The sequence below is a fragment of the Patiria miniata genome, unplaced genomic scaffold, assembly GCF_015706575.1.
Source record: "Patiria miniata isolate m_02_andy unplaced genomic scaffold, ASM1570657v1 HiC_scaffold_29, whole genome shotgun sequence".
Taxonomy (NCBI): Eukaryota; Metazoa; Echinodermata; class Asteroidea; order Valvatida; family Asterinidae; genus Patiria; species Patiria miniata.
The window spans coordinates 2,136,302-2,156,763 of NW_024037068.1; the positions used below are offsets into that span (position 1 = coordinate 2,136,302).

General features: G+C 37.6%; 2 protein-coding genes across 4 annotated transcripts in view; one reads left to right on the forward strand and one right to left on the reverse strand.

Annotated features, from left to right (window-relative positions):
* Window positions 1-848: 848 nt before the first annotated feature.
* LOC119736178 (2-oxoglutarate and iron-dependent oxygenase domain-containing protein 3-like) lies at window positions 849-12,610 on the forward strand. Of its 3 annotated transcripts, none has more exons than XM_038210201.1 (9): window positions 849-1,004; window positions 5,702-5,913; window positions 7,265-7,340; window positions 8,299-8,341; window positions 8,843-8,907; window positions 9,856-9,915; window positions 10,654-10,807; window positions 11,502-11,625; window positions 11,951-12,610. In XM_038210201.1, exons 1-9 carry the CDS (start codon window positions 874-876, stop codon window positions 12,091-12,093), a joined length of 1,008 nt encoding a protein of 335 aa, XP_038066129.1. In that variant the 5' UTR covers window positions 849-873; the 3' UTR covers window positions 12,094-12,610. The 3 variants fall into 3 exon arrangements, with proteins under 3 accessions (XP_038066129.1, XP_038066130.1, XP_038066131.1); XM_038210202.1 differs by having other exon boundaries at window positions 850-1,004; window positions 5,702-5,907; XM_038210203.1 differs by having other exon boundaries at window positions 887-1,050.
* Window positions 12,611-14,315: 1,705 nt separating this feature from the next.
* LOC119736179 (fibrillin-1-like) overlaps window positions 14,316-20,462 on the reverse strand; it is a 120,543-nt gene continuing 114,396 nt past the window's right edge. Inside the window, exons 98-100 of the mRNA XM_038210204.1 lie at window positions 19,414-19,527; window positions 18,425-18,538; window positions 14,316-17,498 (exon numbers count right to left, since the gene is read on the reverse strand). Of these exons, the coding sequence (XP_038066132.1) occupies window positions 17,278-17,498; window positions 18,425-18,538; window positions 19,414-19,527 (449 nt within the window). The 3' untranslated portion in view covers window positions 14,316-17,277. The remainder of the gene's footprint in view (window positions 17,499-18,424; window positions 18,539-19,413; window positions 19,528-20,462) is intronic.

The following is a 20,462-nucleotide window of genomic DNA, read 5'->3' on the forward strand; positions in this document are numbered from 1 at the left end:
CTGCCCGCAAGGGATTTCGCGCTTCAGTCTCGTTATGTGTGCAACGCGCACAAAGTTTTTGTGCCCCCCCCCCCTTTTTGAAAATCCTGGATCCGCCCCTGGACTTATGGACAGAAAATAAAAGTAAATTTAATTCGGAGCTTTGAGGCGTCGGAGCTAGTATGAGGCGTCGGGCTTATGAGGCGTCGGAACTATGAGGTGTCGGACTGATGGGCCTTTATTTGGTTGGGGGATGTGATTTTGTTGGACTTATGAGGCGTCCGGGACCTATCATCTCGGGGCGTCGGACTTAATATGAGCGGACCCCAAATAATTGCCCCAACTCAGGCCTTGCCAGGGCGGGGTGACGGATTAAAACGATCGTTGCTTTATGAAACTTAAAGGATAACACCCAAAGGGCACAGCACTAAGTCACGATCAACTTCTCTGCAGTGCAAAACATTTGAATTTTATCCCAAGAAATTAAAACGCCATTTGCATGCCTTTTGACAAGTGTTCGAGTAGTAAACTCATTACAGTTGTAAATTTGTCTGGAACTTTACAGCACGTGTGACCGACGTACCGGTACGATGGTGCGCGTCGGCTAATGATACCAAAAAGTCATTGTTTAATCTTTTTCCTTTTTTTTCTTGAAGAGAAAAGGAAAAGGGCCTTTTTTATTTTCTTTTGTAACGGCCAAAAAACGAACCTTTTGTATTTCTCTATACGAATCGAATCGAAAAGGGGTTTCTCATTTTGAAATTTAATTTAAAGCTTTTCCTTTGTCCTTATTCATTTTAAAGTTTAGAAAAAGATATAAACAAAACTCAGTTTCTTTTTTGGACAGCAAAACAAAGCAAAGGGCAGGTGCATGATGGAAAAGGCTGCGCTTTTATGACCGTTGAGGGGGTAATTTTTTTTTCAATCATGGCACCAAGAAAGAGAAAACCAACCTCCTCGGAAACCAATGATGCAGGGGAATCCAGAGCCAAAAGTAAGCGTGCAGAAAAGAAAGAAGCAACCAGGTAAGCTTGTGGCAAGGATTTCGCATAGGTCAACTTGAGTTTAACGGTACGTAACAACATTTGTAAGACTTGGATTGTAAGACTGTCTAGTTTCGTTTGCTTTGCGTTGCACTTATTTCGTGAGAAGTAAATACGCGAGACTGTGTAGGTTTGTGTAGTTGAGGACCTGAGGACGCCTCTGGTTTTTTTTTTTTTTATTCCTTAAAAAAGTTTTGTCGCTCCCCAAACTCTCCAACCTCAGGTCCTCGTTCTCTGCTGACCCTAATTTTCTTTTTTAAAAGGCAGTGGATATTTTGCCGGAGACGGCAAACCTTCAGTAAACGTTAGTTTGCCGGATATGCACTGAACATGCGCAGTTACTGTTTTTTTGTACTTAAACATTTTCCCGTGACAAATTTTAGTGTGGCTCCATGCCAATATTATCGTTGTAACTTTGTATTTACAAGATGGGAATCAGACCATTTTATAATTTCGGACTTTATTTCCCTTTAAAAAAAATCCTCCAGAGCCACAAATCTGAAAAAGAAAAAGTACTAGTACTCTGCAATAAAATGTTTGAGACATATTAAAATAATAAAAGAATTTGGGGATGGGAAAAAAAACCTTAAAAATGTGGCAGAGATCAGGATTCGAACTCGGGACATCCCACTCACTAGAGCAATTGCTTAACCACTGCACTGATTGTGCTACACAACTTTGATGGGAATTTAATACATGTTATAATTCAGCCCTATCTTAAAGAGTACAGCGCCCTCTGTTGATATGGATTGCCGCCAGCAAACCTTTAGTAAACGTTAGTTTGCCGGAGTTACGTCCGGCAAAATATCCACTATCTTTTTAAAATTTAGAACAGTATTATTGTAATGATGTATCGTCCGGTGCCCCAAATTCACGCTGCCCAATGTTCGCGCAACCAACTTTTTCGGCTCGTATCTTTTTTCACACAACACGGCCCAACGTCATATCACCGTCGATGATCCATCGTCACATCGCCTTTCTTCTTGATGCAGTTATGTGGAAATCAAAAGCTTTTCCGAGAAGTTATTGAATATGAATAGCCCAGAAAACTAATAAAATATCGCTACGAATTTCCAATCAGTGTCGCCGTCCAACCCCGAAACTTGAAAGACAACTTCGGTCAACTTTCATCAGAATTACGGAGCACGAAATACAACGTGCGCCTTATGTCGCGTTTCTATTTTACAATCTGTTTCGCCGAGATGCAGATTTTGGTACCGAGTTGTTTGTTAGAATGAATATATGCCTTAAAATATATTTCTGTCGGAATAAGACCTAATCGTAATGTTTAAAGTACCCAAAAAGTAGGCCAATACCTATTTTTTGTTTTTATTGAAATGATGTGTATCATGCAACCATGTGTCGAGGTGGCATGATCGGCCACGGTATGGTCGACTGCGTGCAGGCGTGCGTGCCTGTATAATTGATTGATTGATCGCAGGTGTAGGCCTATTAGAATGAGCAATAAATGCCGGAGAACATCGTTACAAAAGGGTGATTTTGTTAAATGTTTTTGATGGAGGGGTCATTTCAAATATATTTGTCCATGTACTTAAAAATATAGCCACGGCATATTAAAGTTATATTCAATCAATCAGGTGCCGTCTTCTCGCAGAAGGTTGGCTGCAATGGATTTCCATCTGTCTCTGTCCTGAGATGCCCTTGCACATTCCATGTAGCTAAGGCCAGTCCAGTCTCTCACATTATCAAACCACGATGTTCTTCTTCTTCCTCTTGGTCTTTTCCCCTCTATTTTGCCTTCCAAAAGAGTCTTCTGCAGCATTTGGTTTCTCATCATGTGTCCAAAGTAGTTTGTCTTCCTGTATTTTACTGTTTTTATGAGGGATTTCTTTGTCAGTGCTATTTGAAGGACTTGTTTGTTGGTCATTTTAACTATCCAGGGGATGCTCAGCATTCTTCTGTATGTCCACATTTCGAATGCTTCGAGTCGGTTGATTGAATCTTTCGTCAATGTCCATGTTTCTGCTCCATATAAGTTATATTGCAATTGTTTATTTTGGGAGAATCTGTATACATTTGTAAAATGTTATGTAATTGGCACATGGTTGATTTTCAGCAAAACAAAAGTTCTCGGAACTCTTTCCATGTATAGGATTTAACTAAGCTTCTTAGACTTTCAACAAAAGTATATTATAATATTTGTGGATTTATTTTATTTACCTCAAATTTTCAATTATGATATGATTTTAAATATTTTGCATGCAGTTGTTTTTACCAAAATCGAAAGAAATTCATTCATTTCATATCTAAACAAACGTGTATTTAGTAACAATGTCGGATGGCAAATAAAAGTTAGTTTATCAAACTAGAGACCAAAGTTGTGCACATAAACTTATCCTTTATTCAACAAACATTGATCCACATTGTTTTTAGAAGTACAGGTAGGACACAATGGAGACTCCATAGAATGACGTTTTCCGTTCGTGCGCGAATTATGGTCACAAAACTTTTCTGGCAGCCAATTTAATTCATCTGCAGATGATGACGTTCTTGGTGCTTCCTTGACGTTCGATATTGTTCAAATTATTTTTCCATGTTGTTTATTAGTCATTCTCACAAGATTAAAGTCTATAACTGTGTAGGATTTAGTTTATGCAAGAAAAAAATCGGTCAAAGTACTAAGTGCGCGAAAAACGGTCACACAAGGATACCCTAACGTGGCCGCGGCCCCAACGTGGCGCACTTTGATTTTTCGCCTGTAGCGCCTACATGTAGCTTAACCCTTACTCTCTGAGGGTAGTTTACTGCATGTCAGTTGGTTATGCCAATGCCCTCCAGCTGCAGTTATTTGGCAGATAACAAGTCTTAACAGTGAAGGCTCCAATTGGCAGGAGTTGGAGGCCCTGGAGGGTGCCTGATACTGACCAGCTGGGGGCACTCACTTTGTTATCAGAGGACTCTCATTGTTCTCTGTGGCATGTATTGGAGTGCCTGTCCAGTTACCCTTGAAATGACATGGCAGATATTGGAGGGCCATGCAAAAAACATAGGAGATTTTCTTGAGGCACAATTGGCATGCATTGGAGGGTCAAGTAGGGTAAGGGTTAAGCCAAAGTTTTAACTTTGTTTTGTGAAATTTCATCAAGTTCTAAGCACTCCCATTTTTAAATCAAGGGTTTATCCACCCTTTTACAAAGTTAGCAGAAAGGGTTATTTTGGCGTGATTTTCCAAGTGCACAGTGAACCCTTTGAAAATGTCCCGAAAAAATTGAAAATAATTTTCTGACAAACTTCTAGTTGGGTATGTAAGTAGAGATAATAATTGTTTATCAAAATTGTTTATCAACTTTACAGAAATTCTTAAATGTTAATTTGGAATTTTCTGAGATTTATTCAAGTGCCCCATGTTGGGGAACACTCAGCCTATTTGTGCAAAATTTCCGGACGCCACCGTTGTTGAATTTCGGATTAAATTTCATGAAACCGAAATTGTTCACAGAGGTTAAATAGCAAGTATTAATAAGGTAAAAGTACCAGTATTTCACTGAATGAATTTAAAGTTTGTCAACAAAGAAGTTTGGCAACACTGATGTGGAAAGTCGGGGTAAATGTCGAAGTACGCCACGTTAGGGAACACCACTATATTATATAGGCCTAGGCCCTAATATTTTTGAAAGAAAAATCGGCCAAGTTCTTACCTGTGATTTGTGAAACTAGCTCCATAAATGTGGCCAATTTACTGGACTACCTCCATAAATAAATGCCACACTTGGAACATGTACCCGAATATGTAGAACTTTGTCAAGTTTTTATTTTCACATTTAGACGTTGTATTTTATTTATGCTTTAGAAGCACACTCACCCTCTATAAAGCGATAGAAAATTATTCCCCCCTTTTTCAGACGTCTATTTTTCGTGTAATTTCGTGTTGGAATTTAGATACGCTAACGTGTGCAAAATGAACCTGGAAATTACACGAAATATAGGACGTCTGAAAAAGGGGGGAATAATTTTCTAATGCTTTAAGTACGTTAAAGAGGGTGAGTGTGCTTCTACTACATGTAGATTCCATTATTAGTTTGCACTCATCGACTTGAAACAGAACAAAGTTACTAAAATATGAAAAATATTGATGATTTTGGTAGCTTCTTCAGAAAAACCCTCCAGTGCCGCCGTACTGTCATGGCTGAGTTGTGCTGGTTGTGCATGTGTGCTTCTGCCGATCAGCCAATCAGATTATTCCTAGATTATTCGAGGAATAATCTGATTGGCCAATCGGCACAAGCACACAATAACCACAACACAGCCATGCAGTACAGCGGCACTGCACGGTTTTTCTGAAGAAGCCACTGAAATTATGTGAAGGGCACCATGAGTCCAATATTAAACCTAAAAGTGGATTTTTGTTCTCTTTATATGAACAGGTCCATAAGTACACAATCACCGCTGGATGATACACATTTGGTCAATCACTAGTCCGAGTACTAGAACTGTACATTTGATTAGATTAGATTAGATTTCTTTATTGTCATGCTCAAAATTACATGAAACTTCATTTCCCAGTGTACAATTAAAAATATGTATACATCCAATAACTTCAAAAATACACAACACATGACAAGACCAATATACATGTACATGTATATCATAACATGTACATTGTACATGGCGATAGTATGTAATGTAAATTGTCTTTGTCATTGCTATTCCTTTCCCAGTGATGAGGATCTGCCTCGACACAGAGTCACCGTCCGGTCCTTGGCGCTTCGTATGGCAGCCATATTCCTGTTCCTCGGTCTGGCTCACTGGTACTCTGTTGATGCTGGTCTCCAGTCCTTGGCAAAGCAGAACGAAGATGTGCCTTTGAGACGTTTCAACGTCACCTGTTCTTCAGATTTCCAGTCCGACCTCAAGAAATTTAAAGGTACCGGTACATGTATTAAACCCTTACCCCCAGGGCCTTTTAGCTAGGATCCATCCTCAATCCTCCCAAATCCTATAAAAAATGTTGACCTTATGTTCAAATGAACGATACCCAGCGCCTCAATCCTTCAATTTGTCAGACAGTCCTGCCTCAAAAAAATGCATTTATCCTTAATCCTCAAAAATCCTCTTCATCTTCGAACACCATTCATCCTCAATCCTCCAAAATCCTCATGTGCTAAAACACCATTCATCTTTAATCCTCCAAAATCCTCATGTTTCTATAACACCGTTCATCCTCAATCCTCCAAAATCCTCATGTGCTAAAACACCATTCATCATCAATCCTCCAAACTCCTAATTATGTTTCTCAAACACCATTCATCCTCAATCTTCCAAAATCCTCCAAAATTGCCATGAGGATTTCGGAAGATTGAGAAAGGTTAGGTCAATAAATACATATACATGTATGTACAGTCGAGTCTCGTTAATACAAACTCGTTCGGACCTAGCCAAATTGTCTGTTATATCAGAATTTTGTATTAAGAGGAACATCAGTCCCATTCATTGTGCACATAAATGCACAGTCGGGACTAAGGCTTTATGTTTGTTATAACCAGAATTTTGTATTAACAGAGTTTGTACTAACGAGATTCGACTGTACATGTATAGCATAGTGGCTGAACAGAAGGAAGAAACCCCCCCCCCCTTTTAGATCCCCTTACTGCATGACAACTTGCAGAATGTGGATTCGGTTACCACGTCCCCCATAGACTTGTGTGCATTTATCTGCATAATCATCCCCATGTACAAATGTGACCCCCTCCACAAAAAAGGGTATTATATTGCAAATAAGTAAAATTGAGTTATATATGGTTGGCATGCCCACAACTTACGTGTATGCTTTCTTTTAGTATATAATAGAGCTCCATAGCCCCTCCCGTTCTGGAGATATGACATATTTGCATACTTCCTTGGAGTTCAAGTTACACAACTACATGTAAGAAAACAGGCTTTGAAATAACTGGCTATGTTGTAGAACAACAGAACAATGCACTCAAAATGGTTGTTTTTCCACTTTATTCATCGAAATCAATATTTCTGTGAATAAAACTTGAAACTTTAAGTATTAAAGATGTCAATCATGACAAAAAATGAAAATCTCATTTTGACGAAATTTTCACCCACTCATTGAGTGGGCCATTACACAATAGTGCACAGCGCGACTTAATACCCTTTTTTGTAGAGTGGGTCACAAATCGTCAAATCTTGTTATGAACATGCGCAGTTGGGACATCTTTTTGTTTTATTGACATTGAAGTTTTGAGGGTTTTTTGGGTTGCGTTTTTCCCCCACAGGATGTGCACCTACCCAGTGTGGGAGGGTGGTCATGGATGGCCTTATATCAAAGAGTGAAGCCAGGCATCTTTTAGAGTACGTAAGCAATCATCAAGGGTCATTTATCAAACCTCGTCTACCATCATCAGCTTTGGCTCCCTGCTTAAGGAAATCGAGCCAAAATCAGGATCCTCAACTCATGAGAATGAAGCCCAAGATAAAGTTGGAAATGGTGCCAGGGTTTTAGAAATGGCACTTGCTGATAATTCCATGTTTCATGTTAATGGACACCATTTGCAAATATTCAAAAACGAAACTGCCAAAAATTATGAAATATACTTGTTGATTGTAAGTAAATAATAGGATCGTGCATCCTGTGAAATCAGTGCGCCTAGTACGCTGTCATCTTCAGGAAAAGAAGAATTATCATTTTCTCCATGGCTTGTGTTTTCAAATACTGTCCCCAATAGATCGAATTCTGTTTAGTTTGCAATTGGTTACACTAGTACATGCATCTGTGAATGAGAAGTATTTTTCCCCGAGCTACAAACCAGGGATTATACAACAAGAGCACATCTTGGAAGTGAGGGCTTTCAATGAAAACTGTGCTTTGCTTCGAGGGAAAAAGGAAGACACATTTTCACATTGAAATGAAAGTTCAGATCAGATTTATTGTATTGTAGTTCCTTGAATTTGAAGCGGCAAACATACATTTTTTGCAGTGGTGTCCATCCCCTTTGAACACTTTCACATTGTAATGCTGTGTGTGTACTTCCACCATGTTCCTATGTACTCAGTATTGAAGGCAAGAAGGACATTGTGCCATAAGTTGTTGCAAGATCACACAATTTATTGTGGTATCTTATCTACAAGTCCTCCACAAAAAAACTTCTACCTACCTACCCTATTTTCAAATGCCATGTTATCGGAAGTAAATATTTTTTTTTGGCCTAATAGATTCATTTTGACTGAGAATCAAATATACTTTCTGAAATGGTTGAAATGGTTGAATGTTTATATGTTTGATAACAAAATAAATTATTTTATATTTCAGACTTGCCAAAAACGGAATAAGTCTTGGAGGTTCCAATGGAGGGGTGAGTTTCTCATTAATCATATTTTATCCCATAGTGTCAAATTTTTGAAAAATGTGAAGACGTTAAGTTATGTTTTATTTTTATTCATGAAATGGAAATTGTAATCTGTGCAGATCTGGTCTTTGTTAAGTGGAATACAGGGTGGGTTAAAAAAAAGCGAAACCCAAACCCAAAGAAATATTTAAAAATATGTAGCACCCAAAATAATTATGACTGGTAAGCCAATTTAATAAGCTACTTTTAAATCAACAAATTTCTTCAATTGCTTAAACCGTTAAAATAATATCACCATTTTAACGAAATGACCCTAAACTTTGTTTCGTCCAAGAATGCGATTTCAAGAATTGTTGCTACAATTGTCTTCAATCATCACCAGCGATAAAACCTCAGTTTAACAGTAAAAAGTATTCAATAAAGTCCTTTTGAAGGCCCGTCTTTTAAAAAAAAGAAGTGGATTGAATTGAATTGAATTGAATTGATTTCTTCAATTTTTATTTTCAGGCCTCAATTCTCGATCTTCATTCTGGTGCGCTTTCAAAAGGTGATTCATTTATAAATATTTACAAGTAAGTGCATGTTGGCTGTTTTTGTTCAGAAGTTAATGAAATGTTGTCACTTTAATGTAACCTGCATGTTTCAAATAATCATGAGACACAACACAGGAGATGCACTGTGTTTAAAATACATGTAGTTTCACTGGCATTGGTATTATGTGGCTAGCTTTGTAAAGGTGAGATTTAAATGTAACAAGTGCCAGTGCACGATAAGCTCTGGCCATCTTCCACGAAAGTCTAGAATGTTGACCGGAGATTGCGCGTACAAGCCTGGGCCGCAGCATCCCACGGGTTGTCCCACGCACTGTCCCACACACCATCAACGCCTCCCACGCAAAAATCACGCTGCCCTAATCTGTCCCTGAAAATTGACCAAAATAAGCCCCCTGAGTCTCCCATAAAATATTATGTGCGCTGTATACCACGCTGTATGCCACGTGACTATAACATTACTGCACATATCTTGCCTTCATTTACAAAATGTCGTCACAACTTCACAAATTGTTACAAACAAGGTTTTTGAAGTATTTCAATCATTTTGTTTGCTTTATATGCAAGAAGTAAAATTTGGTATTTTATGGGAAACTTATGGGGCTCGTTTTTGGTCAATTTTCCGGGGACAAACCGACCGACCAACCACAAAATGACATGTAGAAGCTCCAGCCAAAGCTTAAAAATTAGCAATAAAACAAGAAATTTTGACAAACCATAGTTTGCTAGTGGTTACATTTACATTAAATGGAAGCGTCAAGCTTGACTTCTATATCTTTATCTCTCTACTCGACTTTGTTTGGTGTCCAGTCATAGATGGTCATACAAATTGTCATCTGATGAAGTCTTTGCTAGGTGGGTCAAGCTTTCTGGTGAATCAAGTTGCAACTATAATTTGGTAACTTTCTTAAAAACAACAGATTAAGTATTTGCACTTGCTTTTACTTCTTTTTGTTTTTGTTGATTCAGATATTTAGAAAAAGGAGAATTAGGCAGTGTGTTTCATGAAGGTGACTTCAAGCTGTACAGGTGAGCATTGTGTAATTTTGTCAGGAAATGTTTCACAGGCTATTCCCACTTTCAGAGTTTTCTAATATGGCACAGTTCAAAAGTTGGGTTTTTTTTACTGATTTTTCGTCTCTTTTTTCAATAACTCCAAAACTGACAAACACCAAGCTAACTAGGACAAATGTTGCCACTATTACTCAATACATGTGAATCCATTTTTTTTCTCCATACATGTGGGAAGATTTTGCATCTCGATATTCAGTCCAAAAGTTAAAACGTTTAGGGGCTGGGAAGTATGATGCATTTTTAAAATCACAGAATTCCTGAACTTAAAAACAAGAATTTCTTTTAAATCCAAAAGATGTTAACGTATTGGTGTGACATTACTAACATATTTTTTTCAGTATTTCTGATGACTCAAGTTTGTTGGAAACTCTTACTCCTCCAAAATCAAATGATGTGTTAAACTAAATTCGTCATAGTTTGTACATCTCAAATTGAGAAAATGAGGCATTATGTAAAATCTCAAGGCCCAATGTTAAATATTCATCAAAGACTATGCCAGGTTCAAAGAAAATGCCACTGGTTCCTTCAAAGTGGTGAATTTGGGAGGGGGGGGGGTGAAGATCCCCACAAAAATTCCTATAGAGTAAGGGTATCATTTTATAAAATAATTTATTAAAAATAATTTTGCACTTGAAAATTATTGAAATTCAGATTGTGACCCAGAAGTTACACTGTCAATGTTTTTATTTTCAGCACTGTTGCCAAAAAGATCAAGCGAGCCATAGCCAAAGAGTTTGGTATCCGGCTTGACAAGCTGCACCTAACCCATCCTACATTCTTCTCAAGGATGACCAACAAACCGGCTAAGACTATACACGATGAATACTGGCATGTCCATGTGGATAAGGTATGGAGGTAGTGCCGAAATAAAACCTCTGATGTCAAAAATGCAATGTTTTAATTGAGACAATGTCAAGTCAATCACAAGTCAAGTCACAGGTCAATTCTTAACTTCATTCACATGACAAGTAAACAGGGGATGCACAATGGTAGATAACTAAGGCCAAAAAAAATTGTTCTGCTCCCGATTATATGGCACGCGAAAATAGGGTAGGTAGGTAGGGAATTTTTTTTTTTGCCAATTTTTTGGTGTACGATCATATGGAGGCGTCTGCGTGTAGTCAAGGGTAAAAGGTATAAAGTGATGGTTTGGGGTGTTTTTTCTCATTTTTCCAATAAAAAAAATTAGGGTAGGGGCTGTCAGAATAGGGTAGGTAGGGAAACTGGAAGCAGAACTATTATTTTGTTGGCCTAATGAATAGCTTACGACATGATTTGAGACTGGATGACTTATGATGACTTGTGATCACTTGTGATCACTTGTGACTGACTCAGTTACAACTGTATATAAATAGAACGTGCCCTGAAGTGCAGACAATTTTTAAGGCAAACCTTGACTTCTTTGAAAAGCACACCATAATTCTCAAAACGAAAATGGTCAAAAAGTGTATGTCGACCCAAAAATGTATCTGCCTTTCATTTATGCTAATTTCTAGGTTGTTCATGGCCTATTTAACCATTGTGTATCTTTGAATTCTCAGGAGACCTATGAGACGTTTGACTACACGTCTTTACTCTACCTGGCTGACTATCAGAAGGATTTTGAAGGCGGTCGCTTCATTTTCACGGACAAAGGTTCCAACATGACAGTAGAACCGAAACTTGGTAAGTACAATGGATTTGCACATTCTCCATGCATACCCCCCCCCCCCATGGTGAAAAATCCCCACACCCACAGAAGCATGGGCTGATTTTACTAAAGCATTACTACGTATGCAATATGCCATAGAGGGCGCTAGCCATTCGCCAAGATTGAATGGAGGATTTGTAAGTCAAAGAACCATTAATTGACTCATGCTAGTTGTGGTCGGTGACTTAAATTGGTTGCAGAAAAAAAATATGCCACCAAAACAAAAGAGTTAAGGTGTTGCCGGGTGTCTTGAACTTGGAGCCAAGATTTTAATTTGTTATATAATTTATTTTTGGTCAGGGAGATTATCTTTCTTCACATCTGGCTCAGAGAATCCCCACTACGTGGAACGCATCACCAAGGGAACCCGATACGCCATTACAGTGTCTTTCACGTGTGACAAAACAAAAGCAATCGAACACCCGAAACTTCACAAGTCCTAAAACGTGAGTCCCCTCCCCATCCCCATACTCCCAAGCGAATGTTCAAGAAGCAAAAACATGTGACAATGGATTTTCGGAAAGGCAGCATAGTAAATCATTCAACTTGTCCTTGTTTTTTTTTCGCTTTAAATTTGTTTGCCCTTGAAATGAAGAAACACTGTAGAAATACCATTAACCCTCCTATATTGGTACTTTTAACTATCACAAACTGTCAAAAACCTTACCCCTTACCTCCCTCAATAGTCACCAACTACCAGAAACCCCTATGGATCAAACCGTATAACTGTCAAAGCCTGTTGAAGTCTGAAGTGGTTTGATAGATAGGGTCCCCAATACTGGCACAGCTTGTGTAGCAGCCATTTTAAAGGGCGATGGCTTTGTTTGGCTGGAATGCATGAGTGAACCTTTTGTGCCTTCATTGTTACTGAGCTAAACCTATCATTGACAGGCACTCACCAGTGCTGACCCACCACATCTACATAGCTGCCAACTTTTCAAAATCCCAATTGGTAATCAACCCGCGCGGTCATTTTCAACTTCTCGTTTTATCAGAAGCTTTACCAACATCGAGTACAGGTACATGGTTTACATGTACACATACATGTGCATACCATTCTTGTTGTGAATAATAATTTACTGTAGGCCAAAAGATAATTCAAACAAAATTTAAAAAAAAAAAAAAAATTTAAATTTTTTTTTTAAATTAATTTTGTTTTAATGTCTGTATTTGTTTGTTGAAGTCAAATAAATAATAACAACAATAACATGTGCGCATATTTTTTTTGGAGATGCATGCTTTCGATGTGGAGTTTCGAGTTCGTATCATGTTTTTACACACAATGATTTAGGGCCACCGTCATGACCGTATGCAATATAAATATGCCGCCAGCATACCTTGCAAACGCATGCTGATTTATCTTTTCTGTCCGTTGTGACAAACTCAAACTCTATTACCAATTATGCCAACCATACTCTTATTAAATTCCATGATTAAAATCTTGAACTGATGGGTCTCATCCCGGCAATAAGCGACTAAATGTGCTCACGATCGTCACTGAAAAGTACTCACATACAGTACACACAACCACACATCCACGAGATGCACACAAATGACACACCATTGAAAAATATTTTTAGTCTGGTCCTCAAGTACTCCACTGCGCACACTGCCCTGATGTCTATCAGGTGCTTGACTGCATTCTTATTAGACTTGTCACCAGTCCATCCATTATCGCGACATTTCGCAAGAATTTTTCGGTCAAAAACGATACTTTACAAGTATTTTTTTTTTGTTAGGTAGAAAATGGGAAATTCATAGTGTTTTAGTGGCAAATCGTATTTTCGTAATTTAACAAAAAATTCGTAATAATTACGAAAAAATCGTACTAGTTGGCAGCTATGCATCTATCAATGTCAATCAAGGCATGGTACCCTCAGTTTACAAAACTACCACAGCCTGTCACTTGTACCAATATGGTGCAAGTTTGCAGACCTGTTAAAACCTGTCACCTGAAAATGTTTGATGTACCAGTATAGGGTAACTCTCTACAGATTGTCACCGAGAGAGGAAGGGTTAAAGCTCAGAATTTTCTTCTTTTGTTTATTTCCCTGTGGCATGCCTGAGTAGTACAATAGTTTTGCAGTGAATTTGACACAGATTATTTCCCGCTGTGGTATAAACAAGAGTAACACACAGGAATATATGAGCCAAAAAAATCTGAAATATCTTTTGTCATAAGTTTTCTGTATTAATAAAGGGGATAAAAGTGTGTGTAGGTGAGGATAATAGGGCTCTAACACTGACCATGTGACCCGGCCTACATCCAGGTACCGGAATATCAGCGTCGCCATTGTTGTAGGCAAAGATCATGTAGCGCCGTGCGCAGTAGGTTGTGGGCAAGCCTTTAAATCTATGATGGGTGGCAAAAACTGTGAGAAAAAATGTGTACTGTCTAGTTCACAACGCAGGACGTGCTTGCTAACCAAACACTTGCCTACTGCAATGGAGGTAATGTGGAAATGGATGTATTTGGAAATAGCCTAAAGAGTGCCTTAAATAATGAAACAGCAAGTACAATGTAAACGTGCATTTTTCCCAGAATTGTCTATCAAACTGATTTATTGGTGGTTCATAATCATTCCTGTATAGTCTTTCAGTTCTGCAAACGATTAATTATGAATGATATAAGATGTATTATTTTATGCTAAATGGTATTAATACTGCATAATGACACTTCAATATTATTATAAGTTTGCTTATCGTCACAAATTCTATATCCCCGCATACATGTACATGGTATGTGTTCTACATACATTACCAGTAATATAATGGTTGGCAAATGTTAAAGGTATTATGCCTAATGCTGAATTTTGCCAATAATTTGTGGTACCACTCACAACTACAGTACTGCCTCAAAATGTAATGTGCAAAACAAATCTCAACCTTATGGGGGCAAGTTTTGAAATTCTTTTGCTTTCTGTTTGAACCATGTGAATAAATTGCTTCCTCTAAAATGTAGTTCTTTAAAAAAAAGAAGTTTTTAAGCTTTCAAAAGATAACTTTACTTTATAGGCACTTCACTCTATATTCTGAGTATTGTTTTAAATTAAAAAAACAGTTGGAGAAGACTTTAGAGAGAAAAAATGTATGAAAATCCGGTGTATTTTTGTAGCACCTGTCTTTTTGTTGCCCGACACCATGAAGGAAAAATAATGATCATTAATTCATAACTGATTATATTTTTTTTTAAATTAAACAAACTACCAAGATATGTAATTTACTTTTACAGTCATGTGAAACTAAAATTGTTAACAGAAATCGTTACATCCCATTGAAATGCATTGTAAGCTTGAATATTAACTGAACCCATATTTGTATATATGTGTACTGCTGGTTTTTTTTAAGCAAATGCAGAAATAAATCCCAAACCATGGTATGACAAATAAAACATGTTATCATCGTATCACTTGTCATTTGTATGTGCCTGTCTTTAACATCTCTTCCTAAATTTCACATTATGAAGAAGCAGATATACAGACTTGGAAGCACTTAAAAGAAACGACTTGAAAAATTAACACTCAATTCCCAGCTAAGTACAAGCTAATACTTCCCTCAGAACATGATTGATAAATAGTATAAGTATAAAGTACAAGTATCGACCATCCAGCTAGTAAATCCCCGAGTGAGTTGATCAGCGAAAACCAAGTCCCAAATTCCTACCCAATCCCCAAGGCCTCTACCCCTCAGCTTCCAACTCTCTCTGGAGATTAAGTCAGAACAACCTAAGGGTTTTAATTATTAGAATCCTCACTCTAGCAAGAAAAACCCGGAAGTGTAGTGGTTAGAGCATAGGGCTACCTACCCAAAGGTCCCCGGTTCAACACCCACCCATGCACAATTTTGTCAGAAAACTTAGTATATATTTTAAAAAAGTCTAAAAGCTCCTCAGGACGGACCCAGGACCTTAACCCGGAACCTTCCGGGCTCGAGTCCTGGGGCTCGTCCTACTGAGCTAACTGGCTCTTGATGAAATTGTGTTCGGACCTTATATATAAACCTTAGGCTAACACATTGCGAAACAAATTACCCATAAAGCATTCTGACATGAATATCCATTAAATGCAAATTAAGAAAGAGCCAGTATGCAAATAAAAAGAGCCAGTATGCAAATTTCAGGTTTATATCAGCACTGTCATGTACATGTATTTGTTTCACTACATTCCTTCTTTACAGCAATCACAAGAACTGTGCTAGTGAAAATGACAATAACTGATGGGTTTTTATCAATTTGTTGTGTACACTAGGAATGAGGATGAATTTAAAACCTTTTAAAACTTTTAACACTTTCATTAATTCCTTTTTATGAATCCGAGTTATGTTTTAGTTTGGACATGTGAAAGTGTCTATATACATGAAGTTTAACGAAATCACATAAAATAATGGAGACACAAGAAGATATTATTTTTACTATTCCGGCAAATACTTGGGAAACACAAGTAGTTTGAAAAGCTTTAACACAAATACGAGTATATATGGAGGTATGGTCAAACAGAATTTAGGACTGGTATATGTAAATGTCCCCCAAAATTCTTTAAAGGGATGCAAAAATAAGTTTAACACGGAAGAATTCTGAAGAATTTAAAAAGGATTAAAATAAGTATTAATTGCATACCTGGAAAGACAAAATAGTAGTGAAGGGCATATAAAAATAACAAATACAGATCAAAGTAATACGTTAAAATCCACACCGAATAACAAAAAATGAAAATTCATATGAACTGTGAATTTTTTGAAAATTTAACATACAAATTGATTTTCCGACTGCAAAGAATCGATTTGATTGCTAAGATTCACGTTGTTTTAGGTAACACTTATAAATGTGACATGACTTTATTTTTTTTAATCCAAAACTTCTTAACAGCCTCTTTGCAAAACTACGAAACAGTTTTCCAATAACCTCAATATTTCTGTATTATGTACAAAGTATCCTAACAAGTTATAAAAAATATGGTTTTTATTACATGGAAATACTCTTTTTATGAACTACAACATCAGAACAAAGTAAGTAATTATCTTATTCTGATTACATTTTTCAATGGTATAAAATTTTCCACAGCAATATTCAAAATATTAAAAATCCTCAAAATACGAAGGTACACGTTTAAACTAGGGTACAACAACAAACACATAACACTATTTGAAAAAAATTCTCTCGAAACTGAATATAAAAAGTTCTTGAAATACAAACAAAATATCTGTAGGTTAATATTTATAAGTCTATCCCTGCGTACTAATACTCACGGCTACAATATTTCAAAATTTTCAGAATACATGTATACGAATGTCGTGAGTTTCATGTCAAATTGTCCTGAGTAAGCCATCACATCAGCTTATCCGATCTCAATGTTAATCAGTAATATCTTGGCATACATAAACATGTACCTCGAACAAAGATGGTGTTTCTGGCAAACAAGTCTGGCTAACAGTATCTAAACAGATAAATCTGTCTATTGTGCAATAATGTTTCACTCATTCTATACCTGACATGAACTGTTTAAAATAGTAAAAAAAAACAATTCGCAATGCTATCTAGTCACTGTCCAGAGTGATTGGTGTTAATACCAGAAATACATTTTAAATGTTCTCTTTCTATTTATAAACCACGGACTGCTTACATGAGGTTTTTACCTCTTATACGGCGAGATAAATTTGGATTTGGGCGGCGGCGCGGTTTTCGTGTAGACCACCTCCCGGGGTTTTTTGGTGCGTTGGTAAGTGCAGATGAGAATGACAATGAAGATGATGATGAGTACCAGCAAGGCGGCGATGACGCCGATCCACCAGGGTTCTAAGGGCAAACCGTCCAGGCCGCCTTCATTTGGTAGCTGGGGGTTATCATCAGGTTCTGTGGGGTAAAAAAACAGAAAAGCCATTGGTGAAATTGTTAGGGATTTATATCTCTTCTTTGCAGATGTGTTGATTTTCAAAAGAACCAGTTTGATGGTTTCTGGAAAAAGTTCACCTATGTTTTTCATTTGCAAATCATAAAATAAAAAATTTGATTTCGAACAAAAACTCAAGACTGTCAAAAGAAGACAAGGCAAGCCTTATGCACGAGGAAGCCATTTTGGATCGTGTTCCCTGAATGTATTTTATAAATTGTAAACTGTTGAATGGGATGGTGCCAGACTATTTATGCATTCCAAGCCTCACTTTAATATTTTTTTTTCAAATGTGTCTTAAATTATAGGGTATGTTTAGTCACAAATTTTAAATTATTCAGCGGAGCAGACTGGTATTACTTTGTAATGAACTTGTATTTCATTGCTTTCATTTCTATTCGCAATTTCCAAAAATGATGATTTTACCTCGCTTTCAATTTAATATGGCCGACTCGTGGAAAAAGCCTTTACTGGTCCCCAGGGGCGGATCCAGGAATTTTTGTGGGGGGGGGGGTGTTTCATCAGCAAATCAATGTTAAAATGTAGACCCTTTTTTTCCACCGGACACTTGACCTCCGTAAAATCAATAGTTAGAGGTAGATGTAGCACAGCCAAGTTTTATTTTTGTCTGGAGTGGTGTACTAAAACGTCAACATAGCCAGCCAGTCAATGGACTAAACTTGGCCACATGGCACACGGTGCACATATGCAAAACTGGCAAAAATCTTCCCATTCTGGGTCACTGTCTTCTGAGTGTCCCTGATTTGGGGGTCTTTTTTCCCCACATTTTCAGAGTTTTTCCCTGACTGGAAAAATGGAAACTCGTTTTCAGGTTTTCCCTGATTTCCAGAATGTCTAGGAACCCTGATGTAAGGGTGTCCTAACTTACTGATTTCACAGTTGGTGCCCGAGTATCCCGTCTTGCAGATGCATTTGTACTGGTCAATGCCATTGGAGCAGATGCCCGCATTCTGACATGGATCGCTGTCACATTCATTGATATCTGTAATAAATAAGGGTTGATAAAATACATATTCTTTCAAAACGGTTGACTGTCAGATGAAATCTGTGTCCTTTCTCTGCGTGTAGCTCAAGGCACATTAACATAGACATGGTAGATATTACTAACACATAATTATTTAAAAGTCACCTTTGAGATCTGGTTGTCCTACATATGACTGAACTTTTCATTTTTTTCAAAGCTAGCTAGTCGTCATCCATAATTCTCAACATTTATAAAAGCGTACACAATGTTCTACTTTTAGCAGACCTACTCCCCCCCCCCCCCCAAGAGTACTTTCAAAATGTTAATTTTCAAAGATATCTTGGAATGAACAATTTGTTCACAGTGCCAAGATTAGTTATGGAATATTAGGGTCTCGAATATAGGCTATGCATGTAAGTTGCGCTTGCCGTACCCGCACGCATATGCAATATGGCTACAGAAAGTGGCGGCTGAAAAAGATTGCGTCGCGTATTTTGTCTTCGGCGCGAATGACAATCAAATTATGGCTGCACCCATAAATTGCAAGCTGGTCAGAATGGTCGCCATAGTACCAGTTTTACAAATGAAAGATCTTCTGAAAGCTCCTTACCAAAAATTCTGAACCGAAAATACTGATCACAATTTCACAAAATTTTGAAAGCATACATGAATCGCACCAGCGTAAATCTTGATAATTATGACTGACCCCTTAAACGAAACCAAAACCTGGTGCTTACATTTTTGCAGCTGCTGGACAATTTTAAATTTCTTTAACTGCAGAGAATATACTACAACATGGGTACGGAATTCATGATAACACATCCAACACCACTGCAATCAATGATTTTTATTTCACACGCAAATTTTCTTTAATATTTTATTCATTCACGTACCAATGCTGCAGTCAAAGCTCATATAGCCAGACTGGCAGGCACAAATGTAGCCGGCGATCTCGTCCGTGCAAGAACCACCATTCTTACATGGGTTGCTCAGACATTCATTGATATCTGAAACAGAAAACAGTCAATCACATTGCTTGATTGTTAATGTTGCATTGCTACATGGATTAACCCAATGGTCCCTTACCATGTCCCCCCTTCAAAAAAAAATAATGAATAAATAACTGCCCAGCACTGTGTAGGGGGGTGTGGCCTAGTGGTAAGGGTTTGTGACTATGATCATAGGGTCAAGGGTTCGAATCCAGCTGCTCGTACTATATTGTGTCCTTGGGCAAGCCACTTCACCCCCACTTGCCTCTCTCCACCCAGGAGTATAAATGGGTACCGGGATTAGCTGGGGAGTAACCTGCTATGGAATTGCATCCCATCCAGGGGGAATAGAAATATTCTTAGTCATTTTATGTCAAGGAGCGGGGGATAAACAGCAGCCTGATTGGCCATACTGACTCTTGACTGACTTTACTTTAATTGTTACTATATGGTTTCATTATGGAATTCATACTTCATTACGGAATGAATACAATATAGTGCAGGTGTTAACAGGTTAAATTTTGCATGGTTTCAATCGCAGATATGTTTTCTGTTTGCTGGAAACTCGACTCGGGGTTTTAAACTTTTTTGATTGAAGGCAACGGACTTTAATGCTAAAAAGGGAGGTAAATTGAAAACAAAAAATTGTTATTTGTGATGAATATTTATGGAGCTGCTAAATTTTTTTATTTCTTTTGAAACTTTTCTATCGAAATCTGACACTTCTGGGCAGAGCTTGAAATGCAGATCCTACCTAAAGGTGATGCTGGGTAATTTGCAGATTTGTTTGCAAATTTTTTGTTGACCCAAGGTTTGAAAATACTGTAAATTTTCAGACATTATCATAACTTTCAAGAAATGCATATCAGAACTTTCAAGAAATGCAACTCATTTAAATATCTCAACAAAGAACGTTGCCAAATTTTCCCAACAACTTAATTCTTACAAGGAAA

Coding starts and splice junctions, on each gene's coding strand:
- LOC119736178 (XM_038210201.1), top strand. CDS start 874: ATGACCGTTGAGGGGGTAATTTTTTTTTCAATCATGGCACCAAGAAAG. Junction 5,914..7,264: donor CAAGAAATTTAAAGGTACCG/GTACATGTATTA, acceptor TTTCCCCCACAG/GATGTGCACCTACCCAGTGT. Junction 10,808..11,501: donor GGCATGTCCATGTGGATAAG/GTATGGAGGTAG, acceptor TTGAATTCTCAG/GAGACCTATGAGACGTTTGA.